This window comes from Rhinopithecus roxellana, chromosome 2 (genome assembly GCF_007565055.1).
Source record: "Rhinopithecus roxellana isolate Shanxi Qingling chromosome 2, ASM756505v1, whole genome shotgun sequence".
Classification (NCBI taxonomy): Eukaryota; Metazoa; Chordata; class Mammalia; order Primates; family Cercopithecidae; genus Rhinopithecus; species Rhinopithecus roxellana.
The window spans coordinates 47,755,112-47,775,021 of NC_044550.1; the positions used below are offsets into that span (position 1 = coordinate 47,755,112).

Sequence of the window (19,910 nt, forward strand, 5' to 3'; positions counted from 1 at the left end):
CAACAACGAGGGCAAACAGTAGCAGGAGCATTTGGCCGTGTTTGTTGAGCTGGCTTGGCTACTTTTAAGTTTTTAACAGTGCAATTTTTTTGAGTGTGACCAAGTTGACCACAATTAAAGCAGGCTCCAAGAAAAGAATCAGTCAAGCCAGTTTGATTGCTGTCCTTCATGGCCCGTGCCCACAGAATAGCTTTGTGAGTCTCTAATCCAAAGCCTTCACAAGCTTTAATATATGCAGGCAACACCTCATAATCAGGTAAATTTTGTCATTGGACGGAACACGTGGCCATTTTACTCATGGTTCGCATTCTCAAAAGCTAACATACGAAGGACAATACCTTGAGTGTGCTCATCAGAGACAGAATTTTGAACAGCATCTTGTAATTTAGCCAAAAAATCAGATTACAATTCACTGTGACCCATTTAACAGTAGTAAAAGAAACAGGAACTTGGCCTGGGGCACATAATTTATCCAAAGCTCTCACTCATACATACCGTTTTTTACTTGTTCCATGGTGAGAGCATCAAAGCCTAATTGGGTAGTAGTGTCAGAGCAATGATCAGAGCCTGTGAGCTGAGCCTGAGTAATTAGAATGCCATCAGCCCGATTTAGCTGAGCCTGCAGACGAGCCACCTCTGACCACCAGGTACAGAATTGTAAATGCTGAGATGAAGTTAGAACAGCTTTTGCCAAAAGGTCCCAGTCTAAAGGAAGCAAAATGACCTCAGTACAAAGAGTCTGTAAATCCATTTTAACATATGGAGCAGTAGGATCATGCTGAGTACAAGAATCCTTGAATTCTTTTAAAAAGGTAAAATTAAGCAGCACATATCAATGCACTTATACCCCTTGAGCATTAGAAGGTTCCAGCATGACTGGATAATCCCACACCTCTAATCCGCTTGTTTTTTTGTTTTGGCGTAATGAGCGTTGCATGGAAGTTTCAACAACAGGCACATGAGACGGAGTCAGCATAGAAGTGACAGGAAAAGTATGTGTAGATAAGGGAAACTGAGGTTGAGGAGGTCAGACCAGTATGAGAGCATGAGAAAAGGGCATTGGGGGAGCAGAAGAGGCAGAAGTATACTGGTGATTATTGTCCCAATCCTGTGCAGCCAGAGTGGCAGGGCATCCATGCGTGAAGAAGGGTACAGAGAAGAAGGTTGAGTGGATGGCAAAGTGACCGGTTGAGGTACCGAAATGACAGGAGGGTGAGGGGCTGAGGTAGATGGGGGAGGGCCTGCAGAATTACAGGTAGATTGTAGTTTGGTCCCAGAGCCATTAGATGGCCCTGGAGGCAAAGACTGCAAAGGTTTGGAGAGGGAAGAGTTAGTATAGATATCGTCCCGTGCTGTCCGAGTTGGGGCCGCGGTAGCTACAAGTACCGGCTCTTCATGAAAAGAAATAAGATCATCAGGAGGTGACATTAAGCCAGAGTCACCAGAGTTAGATATTGAATTCTCAACATTGTCAGGTGGGGGAGGAGTAGACGAAGGGAGAGGCTGAGCAGATAACAAAGGCCAAATGGTACAGGAAAGCTGAAGAAGAGGTAGTGGGTCACCAGATTCAGAAAATTGTGGTAACTGCAGGGGGTCACGGGATTGGTATGTCATTAGGACGGCACATACCAAGGCCCAATCACCCCAGTGATGGGAACATTATTTCCAGTCAGGACCAGTTTCCAGAATTTTGTACCAACACAATCCCATTGTTCCAGGAAACCAAGGACAGTGTTCCTTCACTGCCATGAATAGGGTGACCATATTTTCCATGGGCACTCACACTCCCCCCGTTTTAACACGAGTTTAATATAGCAGAGATAAGCATAATGTTTAGACAGCACGTGACCCATAGTTACCCCGGACGATACACAGGCAATTCACCAATCGTCAGGGAGCTGAATAAGCATTTCTGTGAACTGGACCAATGAATGTTTCTCCACACCTACCAAAGGGAATTGGGTTCCCACATGCTTAGGAAAAAGAAAACCATGTTGGCATGCCAGATATCGGGGGAACCCGCCCCCAGTATTTCAACATAGTTTCTTTCTATTTTCCATAAGTGTCAGCTGGCTGAGAAATAAAGAGAGACTGTATAAAGAGAGGAATTTTACAGCTGGGCCACCGGGGGTGACATCACATATTGGTAGGACCGTGATGCCCACCTGAGCTGCAAAACCAGCAAGTTTTTATTAAGAGTTTCAGGCCGGGCGCGGTGGCTCGTGCCTGTAATCCCAGCACTTTGGGAGGCTGAGGTGGGCAGATCACGAGGTCAGGAGATCGAGACACGGTGAAACCCCATCTCTACTAAAAATACAAGAAATTAGCCAGGCGTGGTGAAGGGTGCCTGTAGTCCCAGCTACTCGGGAGGCTGAGGCAGGAGAATGATGTGAACCTGGGAGGCGGAGCTTGCAGTGAGCCAAGATCACGCCACTGCACTCCAGCCTGGGTGACAGAGCCAAACTCCGTCTCAAAAAAAAAAAGGGTTTCAAAAGGGGAGGGGCTGTAAGAACAGGGAGTAGGTACTAAGATCACATGCTTCAAAGAGCAAAAAGCAGAACTACTGATAAGGATCTATGTTCAGCAGTGCACGTATTGTCTTAATAAACATCTTAAACAACAGAAAACAGGTTTGAGAACAGAGAACCCATCTGGCCACAAATTTACCAGGGTGGAGTTTTTCCCCATCCTAATAAGCCTGAGGGTACTGCAGGAGACCAGGGCGTATCTCAGTCCTTATCTCAACTGCCTAGGACAGACATTCCCACAGCAGCCATTTATAGACCTATCCCGAGGAACACATTCCTTTCCCAGGGTATTAATGTTAATATTCCTTGCTAGCAAAATAATTTAGTGATGTCTCTCCTACTTGCACGTTGTTTATAGGCTCTCTGCAAGAAGAAAAATATGGCTCTTTTTGCCTGACCCTGCAGGCAGTCAGACCTTATGATTGTCTTCCCTTGTTCCCTAAAAATTGCTGTTATTCTGTTCTTTTTCAAGGTGCACTGATTTCATATTGTTCAAACATACATGTTTTATAATTAATTTGTACAGTTAACACAATTGTTACAGTGGTCCTGAGGTGATGTACATCCTCAACTTACGAAGATAGCAGGATTAAGAAATTACAGGCATAAGAAATTATAGAAGTATTATTTGGGAACTGATAAATGTCCATATTAAAATGAAATCTTCACAATTTATGTTCCTCTGCCACAGCTCCAGCTGGTCCCTCCGTTCGGGGTCCCTGACTTCCCGCAACAGAAAAAGAACTTGTTTCCCTTTAGTATGATAACAGGCTCACTATACAAGCTACTAATTCTCCCCACAGCTGTCCAGACTTGGCCTTTCTGCAACATGCTGTTTACAAATGTGTACACTGATTCACCATCCTCTCTGTGGATAAATGTATGAGTCCTCCTAGGATCTGCCCATTTGTGCATTAGCTAACAATTATTAGGTTGATCCAAAAGTAATTTGCTGTTTTTGCCATTATTTTAATGGCAAATTAATACTTGGCCTGCAGAGTACACAAACTAGATCTTAATCCAAAATATCTTTTGAGACATTATCTTAAAAGTTAAAAAAAAAAAAAAGGCAAAAATTGGCCAAAGACAAACAAACAAAGATAACAACAACAACAACAAAACCCAATGGTATGATCCTAAACTTAACTCAAAATCAGCACCCCAAATTGGACTCATCACCCCCTTTCCTCAAATTTGTTGTCATCTCTGTCTGACATGTGGCAGCGTGATCTTGCCAGCTACCAAAACTAGAAAGCAAAGATGTCCGATGTGTCTCCTCCCCATCCTTCCTCATCTGCTCACCAAGTCTTACTGATTTTACCTCCTAAACATTTTTTCTACTAGTACCACAATTCAAGTTTGTGTCATCTATTACCTGAATCACTGTAACTGCCTCTCAGTTTTTTTCTTCCTCCAGTGTTGACCCCTAAAATCCAGCCTCCATACGTCAGCCAGAATAATCAATACGACACATCAACCTGACTCTATAATTTAATCAGTAGCTCCCCATTCACTTTTTGATAAATCTTAATATGACATGTGACATCTTAATCTGAACTTCTGCTGGCCTTGAACTTTATGATCCATCCAATAACAATGATCCTACTAGTGGTTTCCACATGACCAGTCTCCTCTCTGTCATTGCCCACACCCTGCCTGATGTGTCCTTTCACCCTGGGGAAAGTAAGTGAAAGGGCATGGCAAACCACTGCTAGAATTGTATTATGTGCCCCTCTGTGTTCCCATAACTCCCTGTATAGAACTCTGCTGTGATACTCATCACAATGTATTAGATTGAAACTGCCAATATTGAATCCTTTATTATCAAAACAATAACAGTATTATGTGGTCCCACTTAACTATGATACTTACGTTTCTTTCTACTAACCCAAGGAGAACTCCTTGGGGTCAGGACTCTACCTCATTCATTTTTGTGTCAAGGTTTTTCTAAGCTCAGTGAATATGACTTTCACATTAAAATGCTAAAAGAACGAATGGTTTAATGAACTGTAGTTAACTCATTATTTATTTTGCAGCCAGTGAACCGACGTCCATGAAGAGTTTTTAATGACATGGAAAAAAGCTTAATCTTACATTTTTTAAAAAACCTGATACGGAACACACAGAGATACCGACATTCACAAAGTATTTAAAGTTCATAAATGTAAAAACTAGTATTTTAAGATTTTTATCTTCTTTTAAGAAGCTTGCTTTAAATTCAGTTCCAAATAAAAGAAGCTAGTCAAAATACTAAAAGCAAAATGTGCCTGTATACCTGCCAAAAATGTGTTGTTACAATCTTGCCCAATTCAAATGGAAAGAATCTCACTACTTTTTAAAAATTATTTTCAATTATTTTCAGCTGTTGATACAATATGCTTATATCAATTATTACCTTGCCCTCTTTGTTGCTTTTTCTAGCATGGACTGGAGGAAACAGCTGCCAAATGCAAGGGACTGGGTGCCAAGGTTTATACCTTTGTGGTAGACTGCAGCAACCGAGAAGATATTTACAGCTCTGCAAAGAAGGTGAAATGTTGTGTTTAGTTAGAATCATATCATGTTAGAGCTAGGAGGTGTTTTGGAAATGATCCAGTCTGTACATGATATACCTGAAGTAACTGAGAAATGTTGTTTGACCAAGGTTATAGAACTAGCTCATAGCAAACCCAAAACTAGAACCGAGAACTGAAGTTCTCAAATATTAGTATGTTCTGGAATTTTCCAGGGAGTTGTTAAAAAAATATACACTCTTGGGCTCCACTTCCAGAGGTTTTCTTTCAGTAGTTTGAGGGCAGGGCCTCAAATGCACCCTATCCACCCTGCATCCCATGCACCTTCACCTCACCCATGATTCTCATATAGGTAACTATCCTTGAATGACACTTGCAGAATCGCTGACAGGATCTTTTGAAGCCCATTCATAGAATTGAGTTAGAAAGTTACAATAAAGCTATTCTTTATCAGGTTTTTAGTGTAGATAGATCTATTTCTTTTCTTTTCTCTCCTTTTTTTTTTTTTTGAGATGGGGGTCTCACTTTGTCACCCAGGTTGGAGTGCAGTGGCATGATCTCGTTTCATTGCAACCTCCACCTCCCAGAATCAAGCAATCCTCCCACCTCAGCCTCCCAAGTAGCGGGGACCACGGGTGTGTGCCACCACTCCCAGCTAATAGTTTGTATTTTTGGTAGAAAACGGAGGTTCACCATGTTGCCTAGGCTGATCTCGAACTCCTGAGCTCAGGAGATCCACCCACCACAGCCTCCCAAAGTGCTGGGATTATAGGCGTGAGCCACGCTCCCAGCAGATCTGTATCTATAAAGCATTATTTGCCTCTTCTAGATACAATTGAGAGGTGCTATATATAATGGGGTTTCACTCTGAACGCATTCTCACTTGTACCTGTTAACTAAATACCTTAATGGGAGCAAGGTCATCAGAATTACCTGGGCTGACTCCTTAAAATATACATTCCTGGACCTTACCCCTGGATATCCTAATTCAGTGCAGTACAAAGAGTCCAAAGAGTCTGATTCAGCCAGACGTGAAAACCTCTTTGTTTATGGAAATTTAGATTTGAGTTCTTTTTTTTTTTTTTCGAAATGGAGTCTTGCTCTGTCGCCCAGGCTGGAGTGCAGTGGCGTGATCCCAGCTCACTTCAAGCTCCGCCTCGCGGGTTCACAAGCAATTCTCCTGCCTCAGTCTCCCGAGTAGCTGTGATTACAGTCACATGCTATCATGCTCGGCTAATTTTTGTGTTTTTGTAAAGATGGGGTTTCACTATGTTGGCCAGGCTGGTCTGGTCTCAAACTCCTGACCTCAAGTGATCCACCCTCTTTGGCCTCCAAAGTGCTGGGATTACAGGCATGAGCCACCACACCCGGCCTGAGTTCTTTTTATTTTTCTTTTTTTTTTAGACAGAGTCTAGCTCTAGCTCTGTTGCCCAGGCTGGAGTGCAATGGCTTAATCTCGGCTCACTGCAAGCTCCACCTCCCGGATTCACCCCCATTCTCCTGCCTCAGCCTCCCGAGTAGCTGGGATTACAGGTGCCCATCACCATTCCTGGCTAATTTTTTTGTATTTTTAGTAGAGATGGGATTTCACCGTGTTAACCAGGATGGTCTTGATCTCCTGACCTTGTGATCCACCCGCCTCGGCCTCCAAAAGTGCTGGGATTACAAGCGTGAGCCACTGCACCTGGCCCATTTTCAGGTATTTTGAAGTAGCTATTTTGATGTGGCCATTTTAGTATCAGAACTTTTTTCTTTTGGAGACAGTCTTGCTCTGTTGCCCAGGCTGGAGTGTAGTGGTATAATCTTGGCTCACTGCAACCTCCTCCTCCTGGGTTCAAGCAAGTCTCCTGCCTCAGCCTCTCGAGTAGCTGAGATTACAGGCGCCTGCCACAACGCATGGCTAATATATATATATATATATATTGTTTTCTTTTTTTTTTGAGACAGAGTCTTACTCTATCACCTGGGCTGGAGTGCAGTGGCCCGATCTCAGCTCACTGCAAGCTCCGCCTCCCAGGTTTACGCCATTCTCCTGCCTCAGCCTCCCAAGTAGCTGGGACTACAGGCGCCCGCCACCACGCCCGGCTAGTTTTTTGTATTTTTTAAGTAGAGACGAGGTTTCGCCGTGTTAGCCAGGATGGTCTCAATCTCCTGACCTCGTGATCCACCCGTCTCGGCCTCCCAAAGTGCTGGGATTACAGGCTTGAGCCACCGCACCTGGCCACGCATGGCTAATTTTTGTATTTTTAGTAGAGAGGGGATTTTACTGCCAGGCTGGTCTGGAACTTCTGACCTCAGGTGATCCACCCACCTTGGCCTCCCAAAGTGCTGGGATTACAGGCATGAGCCACTTCGCCTGGCCTATCAGAACATTTTTATGCCACCAAAAGAATTAAATTCTCAGCTTGCTTTCATTATTAAGAAATATACAAATCCCAGCGCTTTGGGAGGCGAAGGCGGGCAGGTCACCTGAAGTCAGGAGTTCAAGACCAGCCTGGCCAACATGATGAAACCCTGTCTCTATAAAAATACAAAAATTAGCTGGGCATGATGGCGGGTGCCTGTAATCTCAGCTACTTTGGAGGCTGAGGTGGGAGAATCACTTGAACCCGGGAAGCGGAGGTTGTAGTGAGCTGAGATCGCACCACTGCACTCCAGCCTGGATGACAGAGCAAGATCTCAAAATATATATATATATATGTATATATATATACACACACACACACACACATACATATATACACACATACATATATATACACACAAAACATGTTCTTATTTGGGATAGCTAAAAATTAAAATAATTGAACCCTTGGAGATAGAGAGTAGAAGGATGGTTACCAGAGACTGGGAAGGGTAGAGATGGTGTAGGGAAGAAGTAGGGATGGTTAATGGGTACCAAAAAATAGAACAAATAGGCTACTCTGGTTGCACTGCCTGTGAGTTAGCCCTGCTCTGCAAGGAGCAGCCATAAAGAATCTTTTGTTAGTAAAAGAAATTAATAATAATAATTTAATTGTACATTTTAAAATAACTAAAAGAGTATAATTGTATTGTTTGTAATGCAAAGGATAAATGCTTGAGGGGATGGATACCTGATTTACCCTGATGTGATAATTATGTACTGCATGCCTGTATCAAAATGTCTTATGTAACCCTGAATATATACACTACTACGTACCCACAAAAATTTAAAAACAAAATTAATACAAAAAAAAAAAAAAAGAAATACAAAGCAGACATTCATGTCCTGGGGAGATAATAGGCAATGATGAAGAAAGGGTCAAGAGTATCTGGGAAAATCCTTTGATAATATAAAATAGTATATAGGTATAAATGGTATTGATCAGGGCTCAAAAAACTTAGCTTGACACTTCACTAATGTAAATATAATCTGATGAAATTCAATTCTGACTGAATATAGATGTGAGGCACCATGCCCAGCCTACAAATAGTCTTTACAAATAGTCTTTACAATCCAGTGGATGCCTTCTATTGCTCTTAGCAGCTAGCCTTGTTCTTTTGTTTATATTTTCTCAACTGAAATCATTTCACCAATGATAGCTGCAACAACCTTTGAAATCTGGCCGTAAGGGTTTACATAAGCCCTTCCACATAACCATTTTAATTTCTCAAATGCTCTTTCTTCTGGATCAATACCAAAATAGAATTTTCAAGAGAAAACACACATACCACGCATATATACTAGAAAAACACACGTATGTATTTTTATATTATTTACCTCATTTATATTTCTATATTTTGTTGTTTTGTTTTGTTTTGTGGGTTTTTTTTTTTTTTTTTGAGACGAAATCTCGCTCTGTCACCCAGGCTGGAGTGCAGTGGCACAATCTCGGCTCACTGCAACCTCCACCTCCTGGATTCAAGCGATTCTCCTGCCTCAGCCTCTTGAGTAGCTGGGATTACAGGCGTGCACCACCGTGCCCGGCTAATTTTTGTGTTTTTAGTAAAGATAGGGTTTCACCATGTGTTTCAGGCTGGTCTCCAATTCCTGACCTCAAATGCCTGCCTTGGCCTCCCAAATGCTGGGATTAGAGGCGTGAGCCACCTCAGTTGGCCAATATTTCTATATTAAGTACCCTCATAGACACCTGAGCAGGTCAAGAAGCGAACCTTAAATCATGTTACTTGTAGACAAGTATAAATGATTTTAAAATAATGATGATAGTAATAGCAGTTTACTGTGTGTATTAGATACAGTGTTAACTCCTTTACATGCATTATTTCATTTGTTTCTACAATGACTTACAAGGAACTTGTATTAGTATGTCTATTTTGCAGAGGAAGAATTGAAGTTTTAAGAAGTTAGGTAACTTGGTCAAGGTCCAACAGATAGTGAGTGGCAGAGCCAAAACTCAAGGTCCAAGAAAACCACTCTTCACCCTTAAGCCTACTGCCACCTAATGGAGAGCGATTGAACAATAGAACAGAAAATAAATAGAAATAAAGAAATAGAAAATGTGGCCAGCCTAATAGTGTAATCAGTTTTCCACAATTCTTCATAGTAGTCCCTGATTTTACCATATTCATTTAACTTTTATTTTTTGAAACAGAGTTTTGCTCTTGTTGCCCAGGCCAGAGTGCAATGGCACAATCTCGGCTCACCACAACTTCTGCCTCTTGGGTTCAAGTGATTCTCCTGCCTCAGCCTCCCGAGTAGCTGGGATTATAGGTGCCTGCCACCATGCCCAGCTAATTTTGTACTTTTAGTAGAGACAAGATTTCTCCATGTTGGTCATGCTGGTCTCGAACTCCCGACCTCAGGTGATCCACCCGCCTCAGCCTCCCAAAGTGCTGGGATTACAGGCGTGAGCCACCACACCTGGCCTAATTTAACTTTTTTTGCTTACCTTTTGAAGTAATGTTTTAAAAAAAAATGCTATTTAGCCAAATGCCTCTTGAACTATAGTCAGTAGAACAAAGTCAAGAGACTAAATTGCAAAAGAAAATTTCCACCTGATACACTTGAAGATATATCTATTTTGGACATAAGTGCGTAAAATAAAAAGAATTTTTTCCCCTGTTGACACATGGATTACAAAATCACTTTTATCCAGATCTAGCAGAAAAATACATACTCCTTTAATAGTCATTGCATACAAGACCAGGAATGGTGACTCATGCCTGTTATCCCAGCACTTTGGGAGAGGCTGAGGCGGGCATATCACTTGAGATCAGGAGTTCGAGACTAGCCTAGCCAACATAGTGAAATCCAATCTCTACTAAAAATACAAAAATTAGCCAGGTGTGGAGAGGTGGCATGCACCTTCAGTTCCTGCTATTCCAGAGACTGAGGCAGGAGAATTACTTGAACCCGGGAGGTGGAGGTTGCAGTGAGCCAAGATTTTGGCCACTATACTGCACCCTGGGCAACAGAGCAAGAGTCTACCTCAAAAAAAAAAGAAAAAAAAAAAAAAGCCATTGTGTATAAACTAACCCTCATACCTCTTAATTAATTTACTTTTCTTATTTTATTTTTTGAAGGTAAAGGCAGAAATTGGAGATGTTAGTATTTTAGTAAATAATGCTGGTGTAGTCTATACATCAGATTTATTTGCTACACAAGATGCTCAGATTGAAAAGACTTTTGAAGTTAATGTACTTGCACATTTCTGGGTGAGTATGGTTTCTTTTACAAAAATATTCCTTTTGAAAATCCCAAAGATTAAAGTGGGGCTTTCAACAGACATAAGGAAGTATTAAATCAAGCTAAAGTTTTCTCCAGGCACCAGGAATAACATTATACAAAGAGATCATTTTTCATGCTATCACCAAATTCTATCATTCTTCCTCACTTATAATATTAATAATAATAATAAATTAATAAGAAATGTCAGGTATTGTATAGGTTTTAATTCTAACTAGGTTCTCACATTTGTGTGTGATCCTATTTAGAGATAAAGAAAGAAGTTGAGGATCATTTGAGTCATCATCTGTGATTTTATAAAGGTGAATCCAGTTTGCTTTTAGATTGCCCTTTTTCTTTTTTAGACAGGGTCTCACTCTGTTGCCAAGGCTGGAGTACAGTGATGCGACCTCATCTCACTGCAGCCCCAACTTCCCAGGCTCAAGTGATCCTCCCACCTCAGCACCCCCAAGTAGCTAGGACTACAGCCGTTAACACGCCCAGCTAATTTTTGTATTTTTAGTAGAGATGGGGTTTCACCATGTTGCCCAGGCTGGTGTTGAACTCCTGGACTCAAGTGATCCACCTGCCTCGGCCTCCCAAAGTGCTTGGATTACAGCATGAGCCACTGCCCTGGCTTTCAGATTTGCATTAGGCTCAGGCCTCATGTTATTTCCCAGCCCTAAAATTGCAAACCTTATTGTGAACCTCACCATTGAAAGTCTTAAGTTATATATATGTACATAGGCTGTGTGTGTTTCTGAAGTCTTCAAATATTGCCCAAATAGCCAGTTCTTAAAAAGGCCCCTCAAAGATTTCTTGGATGAGAGTTTGGGATGAATAATCTCAAAAGAATATTGGGGTTGATAAAAATGCAGTATTATTGTATGTTAATATTCCCAAGTTTTTGACATATATCTTTATATTTTTGTGTTTGTTCAAATATAGGTTACTGTCTCTTTTGTTGTTGTTGTTGTTTTGAGACAGGGTCTCTCTGTGTTGCCCAGCCTGGAGTGCAGTGACGTGATTTTGGCTCACTGCAGCCTCAGCTTCCTGGGCTCAAATGATCTTCCCACCTTAGCCTCCCTAGTAGCTGGGACTACAGGCATACACCACCATGCCCGGCAAGTTTTTGTATTTTTTGTGGCGATGAGGTTTTGCCATGTTGCGCAGCCTGATCTTAAGCTCCTGGGCTCAAGTAATCCTTCTGCCTCAACCTCCCAAAGTGCTGGGATTACAGGTGTGAGCCACTGCACTTGGCTGGGTATTATCTTGTTTGTTTCTTCATCCCAAGCATCAATAACAAGAGGTAGAGGGCTGGGGAACATAAAAATTTAGAAATTCTTTTTTTTTTTTTTAGACAGAATCTCACTCTGTCGCCCAGGCCGGAGTGCAGTGGCGTGATCTCGGCTCATTGCAACCTCCGCCTTCCAGGTTCAAGTGATTCTCCTGCATCAGCCTCCCCAGTATCTGGGATTACAGGCACCTGCCACCATGCCTAGCTAATTTTTACATTTTTAGTAAAGATGGGGTTTCACCATTTTGGCCAGGCTGGTCTTGAACTCCTGACCTCAAGTGATCTGCCCGACTTGGCTTCCCAAAGTGCTGGAATTACAGTCATGAGCCACCACACCTGGCTGAATTTAGCAATTTAAGTGAGATGGATTCTCAAAGCTTTCAGTAGCCATTGTTTTGCTCAGGTTTTCTAATGTGGGCATCATATCCAGTCCCCTTATTGTTGCTGCATTTGTCATTTAGTTTATGTTTTTTTCATTTATGCCAGGATTCATGTTAAAAATATATACTTCTGTTTCAAAGTATTCCCAAGGGGTCTGTGAGTCTGAAATACAGTATTTTTTTTTCTCTTTTAATAAAAACTATTTGTAGACTACAAAGGCATTTATTTCCGCAATGATGAAGAATAACCATGGCCATATTGTCACTGTGGCTTCGGCAGGTGGACATGTTTCGGTCCCCTTCTTACTGGCTTACTGGTATGTGAACATGTGTTTCCTTCATTGGTTCTTATGCTTACCTTGTGTATGAGATTTCTTACCCTGTCTAATGAGAACTCTTTTTATAATCATAATAGACTTGAAATTGTCCAGTCTATTATTGGGAGTTGTCAAAAAATAAGCAGAAAGAGTTGCACGAAGTCTCTTGTCTAACAACATTATCAACCATTAATCCCCTTCTAGAAGACCCTGCTAGAGGTGGCAGCCAGAAATTTATTCAGTTATGAGCCAACCACTTTTACAACATTTCTCGTCTCTTTTAACAGCAAGAAATTACACAAGAACAATAATTAGTATTATTAATAATTGTAACAAATTTAATATTAATAATTTTTAATATTAATAAAAATGGGTAAATTTTTGCAGAAATGAAATCAGAGTGAGAGAAAGAAAATATTAGGCACAGTTGGGTGACTTTTTTTTTTTTGAGATGGAGTCTCACTCTTGTCGCCCAGGCTGGAGTGCAGTGGCGCGATCTCGGCTCACTGCAAGCTCGCCTCCCGGGTTCATGCCATTCTCCTGCCTCAGTCTCCCAAGTAGCTGGGACTACAGGCGCCTGCCAACATGCCCGGCTACTTTTTTTGTATTTTTATAGAGACCGGGTTTCACCGTGTTAGCCAGGATGGTCTGGATCTCCTGACCTTGTGATCCTCCCACCTTGGCCTCCCAAAGTGCTGGGATTACAGGCGTGAGCCACTGCGCCCGGCCCGGTGATTTGTTTCTATACAACTTGCATTTGCAAGGGTATATAACAAACTATTTTACTCTAATCATACCTAAAAAGTGATTATTCTTAGGTAATGACAAGACAAGTAATTAAGTGGTCTTTATTTTGTTCTTTTTGCTCATCTATATTTTCTTTCCTCCTTCCTTTCTTTCCTTTCTCTTTCTTTTTTTTCTGAACATATATTTTCAAATATTAGTTTTCTAATAGTGGGATTTTAAACATTGAAAGAATCCAAACAAGGGAATTGGTTTTTTAAAAAATTTTAATGGTTATCCGTTTAAAAAAACATGCTCTTGTAATAACTGAAAACTTGAAATAGCAGTTCACAGTGACCCTATACTTCACTGGGGAGATCAGTGAGGCCACTGTATCTAGGATGATTCTACTGGTTACACACACCTTACCAATTCTTGGCTGTATTTTATGTTTTATTGAACAGTTATTGTATGTTTAAGCAAATAATAACATTTATTTATTTATTTATTTATTTATTTTTATTTTTTTTATTTTTTGAGACGGAGTCTGGCTCTGTTGCCCAGGCTGGAGTGCAGTGGCCGGATCTCAGCTCACTGCAAGCTCCGCCTCCCGGGTTTACGCCATTCTCCTGCCTCAGCCTCCCGAGTAGCTGGGACTACAGGCGCCCGCCAACTTGCCCGGCTAGTTTTTTGTATTTTTTAGTAGAGAGGGGGTTTCACCGTGTTAGCCAGGATGATCTCAATCTCCTGACCTCGTGATCCGCCCGTCTCGGCCTCCCAAAGTGCTGGGATTACAGGGTTGAGCCACCGCGCCCGGCCGCAAATAATAACTTTTAAAATGTTGAATGATTGTGTAAATATATATGCATATATAATGTAATGCTCAAATTTGTTTTCTCCTTTGGAATTAAATATCTAAATTCTAAAAACATGGATATAGTTGTATATGTAGCTATAGATATGTGTACAAATATGTAGACACAGGCATAGGTGGGTAATTTGTTTTTATTCAACTTGCATTTGCAAGGATATATAACAAACTGTTTAATCACACCTGAAAAGTGGTTATTCTTACGTAATGGCAAGATAAGTAATTAAGTGATTTTTATTTTTTTCTTTTTGCTCATCTATATTTCTTTCCTTTCTTCCTTCCTTTCTTCTTTCTTTCTTTTTTCTGAACATATATTTTCATATATTAGTTTTCTAATAGTTTTTAAAATAAATATAGACTTGGGATCGGGCATGGTGACTCATGCCTGTAATCCCAGCATTCTGAGGGGCCAAGAAGGGTAGATCACCTGGGGTCAGGAGTTCGAGACCAGCCTGGCCAACATGGTGAAACCCCCATCTACCCCCATCTCTACCAAAAAATACAAAAATTAGCTGGGCGTTTTGGCATACACCTGTAGTCCCAGCTACTCGGGAGGCTGAGACAGGAGAACTGCTTGAACCTGGGAGGCAGAGATTGCAGTGAGCTGAGATCATGCCATTGCACTCCAGCCTGGGTGATAGAGTGAGACTCAGTCTCAAAAATAAATAAACAAATAATAAATATAGATTCGGACTGAATTTTCAGAAAAAAAAAAAAAGATGAAATAAGTGGTGAAGAACAGACCTATGGTGTCAAGATTGTATATTGTCTCTTTTAGAGCCAGTTTAAGTTAGGTGATTACCACCAGCCATCAAGGGCTAATAAAATATGACATTTATTTCAATTCCTTGATGAAAGATAGTTACAGGTGCTATCCCCCTCCCGCAATCCCAGCCCCTGCAACTACTACACAACACCCTCCCAGCTCACCCCTAGCCACTTATCTTAGTTACCAGGCACTGAGATAGGCAAAGAGGATCAGAGAACCCAGCAGGGCAGTGAGCTCTGTCATGCTTCTTCTTCTGTTTGCATAATAAACACTATAACTCTTTGGGTTCAGCCTTCGTTCTGTTTAACTGTGTGTTTCACATTGAAAACCAAGAGAAAAATGTGCTTTTTGTGAGAAAGAAATTTATCTTCGTGATTAGTGGTGATGTTTTCGGCAGAAATAAAGGTTTTCATAAGGTACTGTCAAAGCAGGGATGCCACACACAGTTGTGCAGATCGGGCACTACACAATTCTACCATGCTGTATTCACATTGGGGTCCTTTTAGACTTGAAGGATTTTTCCAACAGATGGAAGTAAAATTGCTTGAGGAGCAAAGTGGCTTTTTTTTTTTTAGACAGTTTCGCGCTGTTGCCAGGCTTGAGTGCAGTGGTGCAATCTTGGCTCACTGCAGCCTCCACCTCCCAGGTTCAGTTGATTATAAACCACCTTTTAAAGAAGATTAAAACAAGACAACAATTGTCTGTGGATGATTAAAAGCTTTAGGACAGCCACTATTAAAGCCACAATTGATAAGGAAATTTGGTTACTTTTGTGGCACACAAAATTTTCCATAACAATTATAATTATTATAATTATTAGTAACATACACTAAGTCATATTAGAATTAAAGGAGTTTCGTATAACTTTGGAACATATACCAATAACATATTTATGCAAATATAGTCCGAAGAAAGCAAAACACTGTTTCACATTTGATAATGCTTCCTGGATGATTTTTATACCAAATAAGCAAAATTTCACCTTTGCATTAATGTATTATTAATGTTAAACCCAATTTTTAATAAAACCTTAGAGACGTATTAACCCAATTTTAATGTTTAATCATAAGGTAATATTTTTATAAACCTTTATAACCCTTTACATTTTTTTGTGAAAGAGCAGATAAGTCCTTTAAGAAAAACCTGTTGTGCTTTCATTCCAATGTTTAATTTATGGAAAAACTGAATAATACCCCTTTAACTTTAGCCAATATGTTCATACACAGAATCTCTTACAATTAATTTTTATAAACTTTCCACGAAGGCCAGGCGCAGTGGCTCACGCCTGTATATCCCGGTACTTTGGGAGGCCAAGGTGGGTGGATCACCTGAGGTCAGGAGTTTGAGACCAGCCTGATTAACATGGAGAAACCCTGTCTCTACTAAAAATACAAAATTAGCCAGGCATGGTGGCACATGCCTGTAATCCCAGCTACGTGGGAAGCTGAGACAGAAGAATTGCTTGAACCCAGGAAGCAGAGGTTGCGGTGAGTCAAGATGATGCCATTACACTCCAGCCTGGGCAACAAGAGCGAAACTCCGTCTGAAAAAAAAAAAACCTTCCACTGCTTCTTTAAAAAAAATTGTTTTTTTTCACTTAACACAATCCTTTAACACTTTAGGCAGAAAATAATCCACATTCCCATGCCTTCTTATAATAATTTTTTTTTTCTTTACCAAAAACACATTTCACCTTTTTTATACACTTTGCATGTAAAACTGTTTCTTCAGTGGTCTTAATTACACCAGGCAGGACACACCAGGCAGAAGTGCAGATAAGGGCTGACTCTCTAGCATAGCCAGGGAGCATGGCTAATTCCACATTAGCCATTCTAGACGCCTTATCTAGAATCTGATGGCTTTAAGGTAAGTAAATAGAACAATTTTCAAAAGTTAAAGAAACAGTTTGACCTTAAAGCATTTAGCAAATCTGATATCTGACCTTAATTTAGACCAAATGTCTACATTTTTAAGACATTTTGTTTTACCAATAAACTTTAAAACTGTCTTTATTTTCAAAAGATTACTAAAGTCACATGAACAAAAAGGCATTAAAGTTTCTATTTTTCTGATAAAATATTTGATTTATGCACGTATTTTTCTAAGTCAATTAGAGCTTTTTAATATATAAACATACACTATAAATAGAAGATTCAGCACTTATATGGTTTTTCGTTTGCCAGTTCCTTTTTTTTGAGACAGAGTTTCGCTCTTGTCACCCAGGCTGGAGTGCCGTGGCATGATCTTGGCTCACTGCAATCTCTGCCTCCCAGGTTCAAGTGATTCTTATGTCTCAGCCTCTTGAGTAGCTGGGATTATAGGCGCCTACCACCACCCCCAGCTAATTTTTGTATTTTTAGTAGAGACGGGGTTTCCCCACGTTGGCCAGGCTGTTGTTGAAGTCCTGACCTCAAGTGATCCGCCCACCTCGGCCTCCCAAAGTGCTGGGATTACAGGCATGAGCCACCTCGCCCCACCATTTGCCAGTTTCTTAATTGGATGACTGGCTTCAGGGTGGTGCCCTTGGAGGAACAGGGCCGGGAGAGCATGCGTTTCTAGGGCTAAACAAGTAGCAAATAAGCAGCTGAAGGCAAAGACAGATCTCCACAATTAAAGGTGCCATTTTATACTGGATCCTGGATCCCCAAAAGGAGGGAAATACTACGGAAGAAGATAGTGCAGTGCTTTTACTGACTGTGCATTTCATTACAAGGCAACCTAAAGCCAATCAGCCCATTTTGTAATCAGCCCATCCTCATGAGAGTCTCATCTCCCAGTGAGGGGTAAGGATGTTGCCTTATCTTCCAGGTGGCCAAGAGCATGCTTCTCTGATCCAAGTGTGCAGAGTCAAGTATCCCTCCATAATTACTGTTAACCACCCCTTAAAGTATATTTCCTACCTAGTTATTACACACCAAAACTCTCTCATAATGCAGAGTAATTGCTGATACCCCCCAAACTCAAAACCATCAGATAACACAATCCAAAACAGAACAGAGTCTTTGATTTCGAGAGGGATCTATCTGCTTTTAATTCTTGGGGTTTCATGAGGAAAACAGAGGATTTTTTTTTTCCCCAAAATGGGGTCTGTGGTACCTCCTTTGTTTTTCCCAAGGAGTCCCAAGCTACCAGAAGTTATCTCAGGCCTTTCATGTGAGCATTAAGAGTAACAAGACAAAATAATAATAATAATAATAATTCAGTTGACTGAGAAGAAGAAAACTTTTTCCAGCAAAACAAGTTTCAAGAAGAGAAAAACATAAAGCCCTTTTAAATATATCTATAGCTTGTTCCACTTTTAAGTAAGCTGACTTTTAACCATAGTGCTCTTTAAAGAAGAAATCCTTTCAGAGCTCTTATTACCCGACTTTAGCCATGCCAAGCAGCCAGTATTTCCAGCTTCTGAACTTTACCAAAGGTAAACTCCTAGGTGCTTCGAGAAAGGAAAATTGAAGACAGTCCATGGAGGAGAAGAGAATAGACAGGGTCATGCATATATTAAATCAGTAACAACTTACTTTCTAGGTGGGGAATTGAACCTAGACTACCACTGTGAAAGTGCAAAACCTTATCTACTGAGCTACAGGACTGGACAGTGTCAACTTGTTTTCTCAGAAGGAATCTAGATTAGTTAATTTGGAGCTTGCAAAGGCTTTTAACTATTTAATATGATTTTCAGAGCTGGCTATGACATGAACTTTAAAATTCTTGTTCCCTGGAAGTACCGAGAGAAGGTACTGCCATGCAGTTAAAAGATCAAGCTCCCACGGACATAAAACTTTGGCCTCCCAAAGTGCTGGGATTACAGGCGTGAGCTACTGCACCCGGCCTAACCCCCTAAATCTTAGAAGGGACTCTAACCCTCCTAAGTCAGGCCTCTAACTCGAGTGGGTGTCCTTGTCTTTTATTAAGAAGGACCTGTAACTCACTGTGTCTTAGGAGAGACTGTAACTCCCCTAAGTTGGGCCTCTAACCCAATCCCATTCTTTACCCAGGTGTCAGCCCACTGGTGTGCGCGGATTGTTTTCCTTTGGGCGGGGGATCTCGTCAGTATCCTGCAGTCTATAGTCCGCCAGAAATATGTTACAAGACCCCAACACTTACCCAAAGGTAGCGGTAGGATCAGGGTTTCTGCACTATAGCCCCTTAGTGGTTGCCGGAAAGATGTTACCAGAAAGGGGTCCCAATCCAGACCCCAAGAGAGGGTTCTTGGATCTCGTGCAAGAAGGAATTCAGGGTGAGTCCGCAGTGCAAAGTGAAAGAAAGTTTGTTTGTTTATTTATTTATTTATGAGAGGGAGTCTCGCTTTGTTGCCCAGGCTGGAGTGCAGTGGCCAATCTCGGCTCACTGCAAGCTCCGCCTCCCAGGTTCACGCCATTCTCCTGCCTCAGCCTCCCGAGTAGCTGGGACTGCAGGTGCCCACCGCCACGTCTGGCTAATTTATTGTGTTTTTAGTAGAGAAGAGGTTTCACCGTGTTAGCCAGATGGTCTCGATCTCCTCACCTCGTGATCTGCCCGCCTCAGCCTCCCAAAGTGCTGAGATTACAGGCGTGAGTCACCGCGCTGGGCCAAAAGCAAGTTTATTAAGAAAGTAAAGGAATAAAAGAATGGCTTCTCAGTAGACAGAGCAGCCCCGAGGGCTGCTGGTTGCCCATTTTTATGGTTATTTTTTGATAATATGCTAAACAAGGTGTGGATTAGTCATGCCTCCCCTTTTTACACCGTATAGGGTAACTTCCTGACGTTGCCAGGGCATTTGTGAACTGTTATGGCGCTGGTGGGAGTGTAGCAGTGAGGACGACCAGAGGTCACTTTTGTGGCCATTTTGATTTTGGTGGGTTTTGGTGGGTTTGTTTTTTGTGGCT

General features: G+C 41.3%; 1 protein-coding gene across 1 annotated transcript in view; it reads left to right on the forward strand.

Annotated features, from left to right (window-relative positions):
* HSD17B11 (hydroxysteroid 17-beta dehydrogenase 11) overlaps window positions 1-19,910 on the forward strand; it is a 60,290-nt gene that overhangs the window by 8,639 nt on the left and 31,741 nt on the right. The window contains exons 2-4 of the mRNA XM_030916702.1: window positions 4,950-5,057; window positions 10,547-10,678; window positions 12,576-12,682. Coding sequence (XP_030772562.1) covers window positions 4,950-5,057; window positions 10,547-10,678; window positions 12,576-12,682 — 347 coding nt within the window. The remainder of the gene's footprint in view (window positions 1-4,949; window positions 5,058-10,546; window positions 10,679-12,575; window positions 12,683-19,910) is intronic.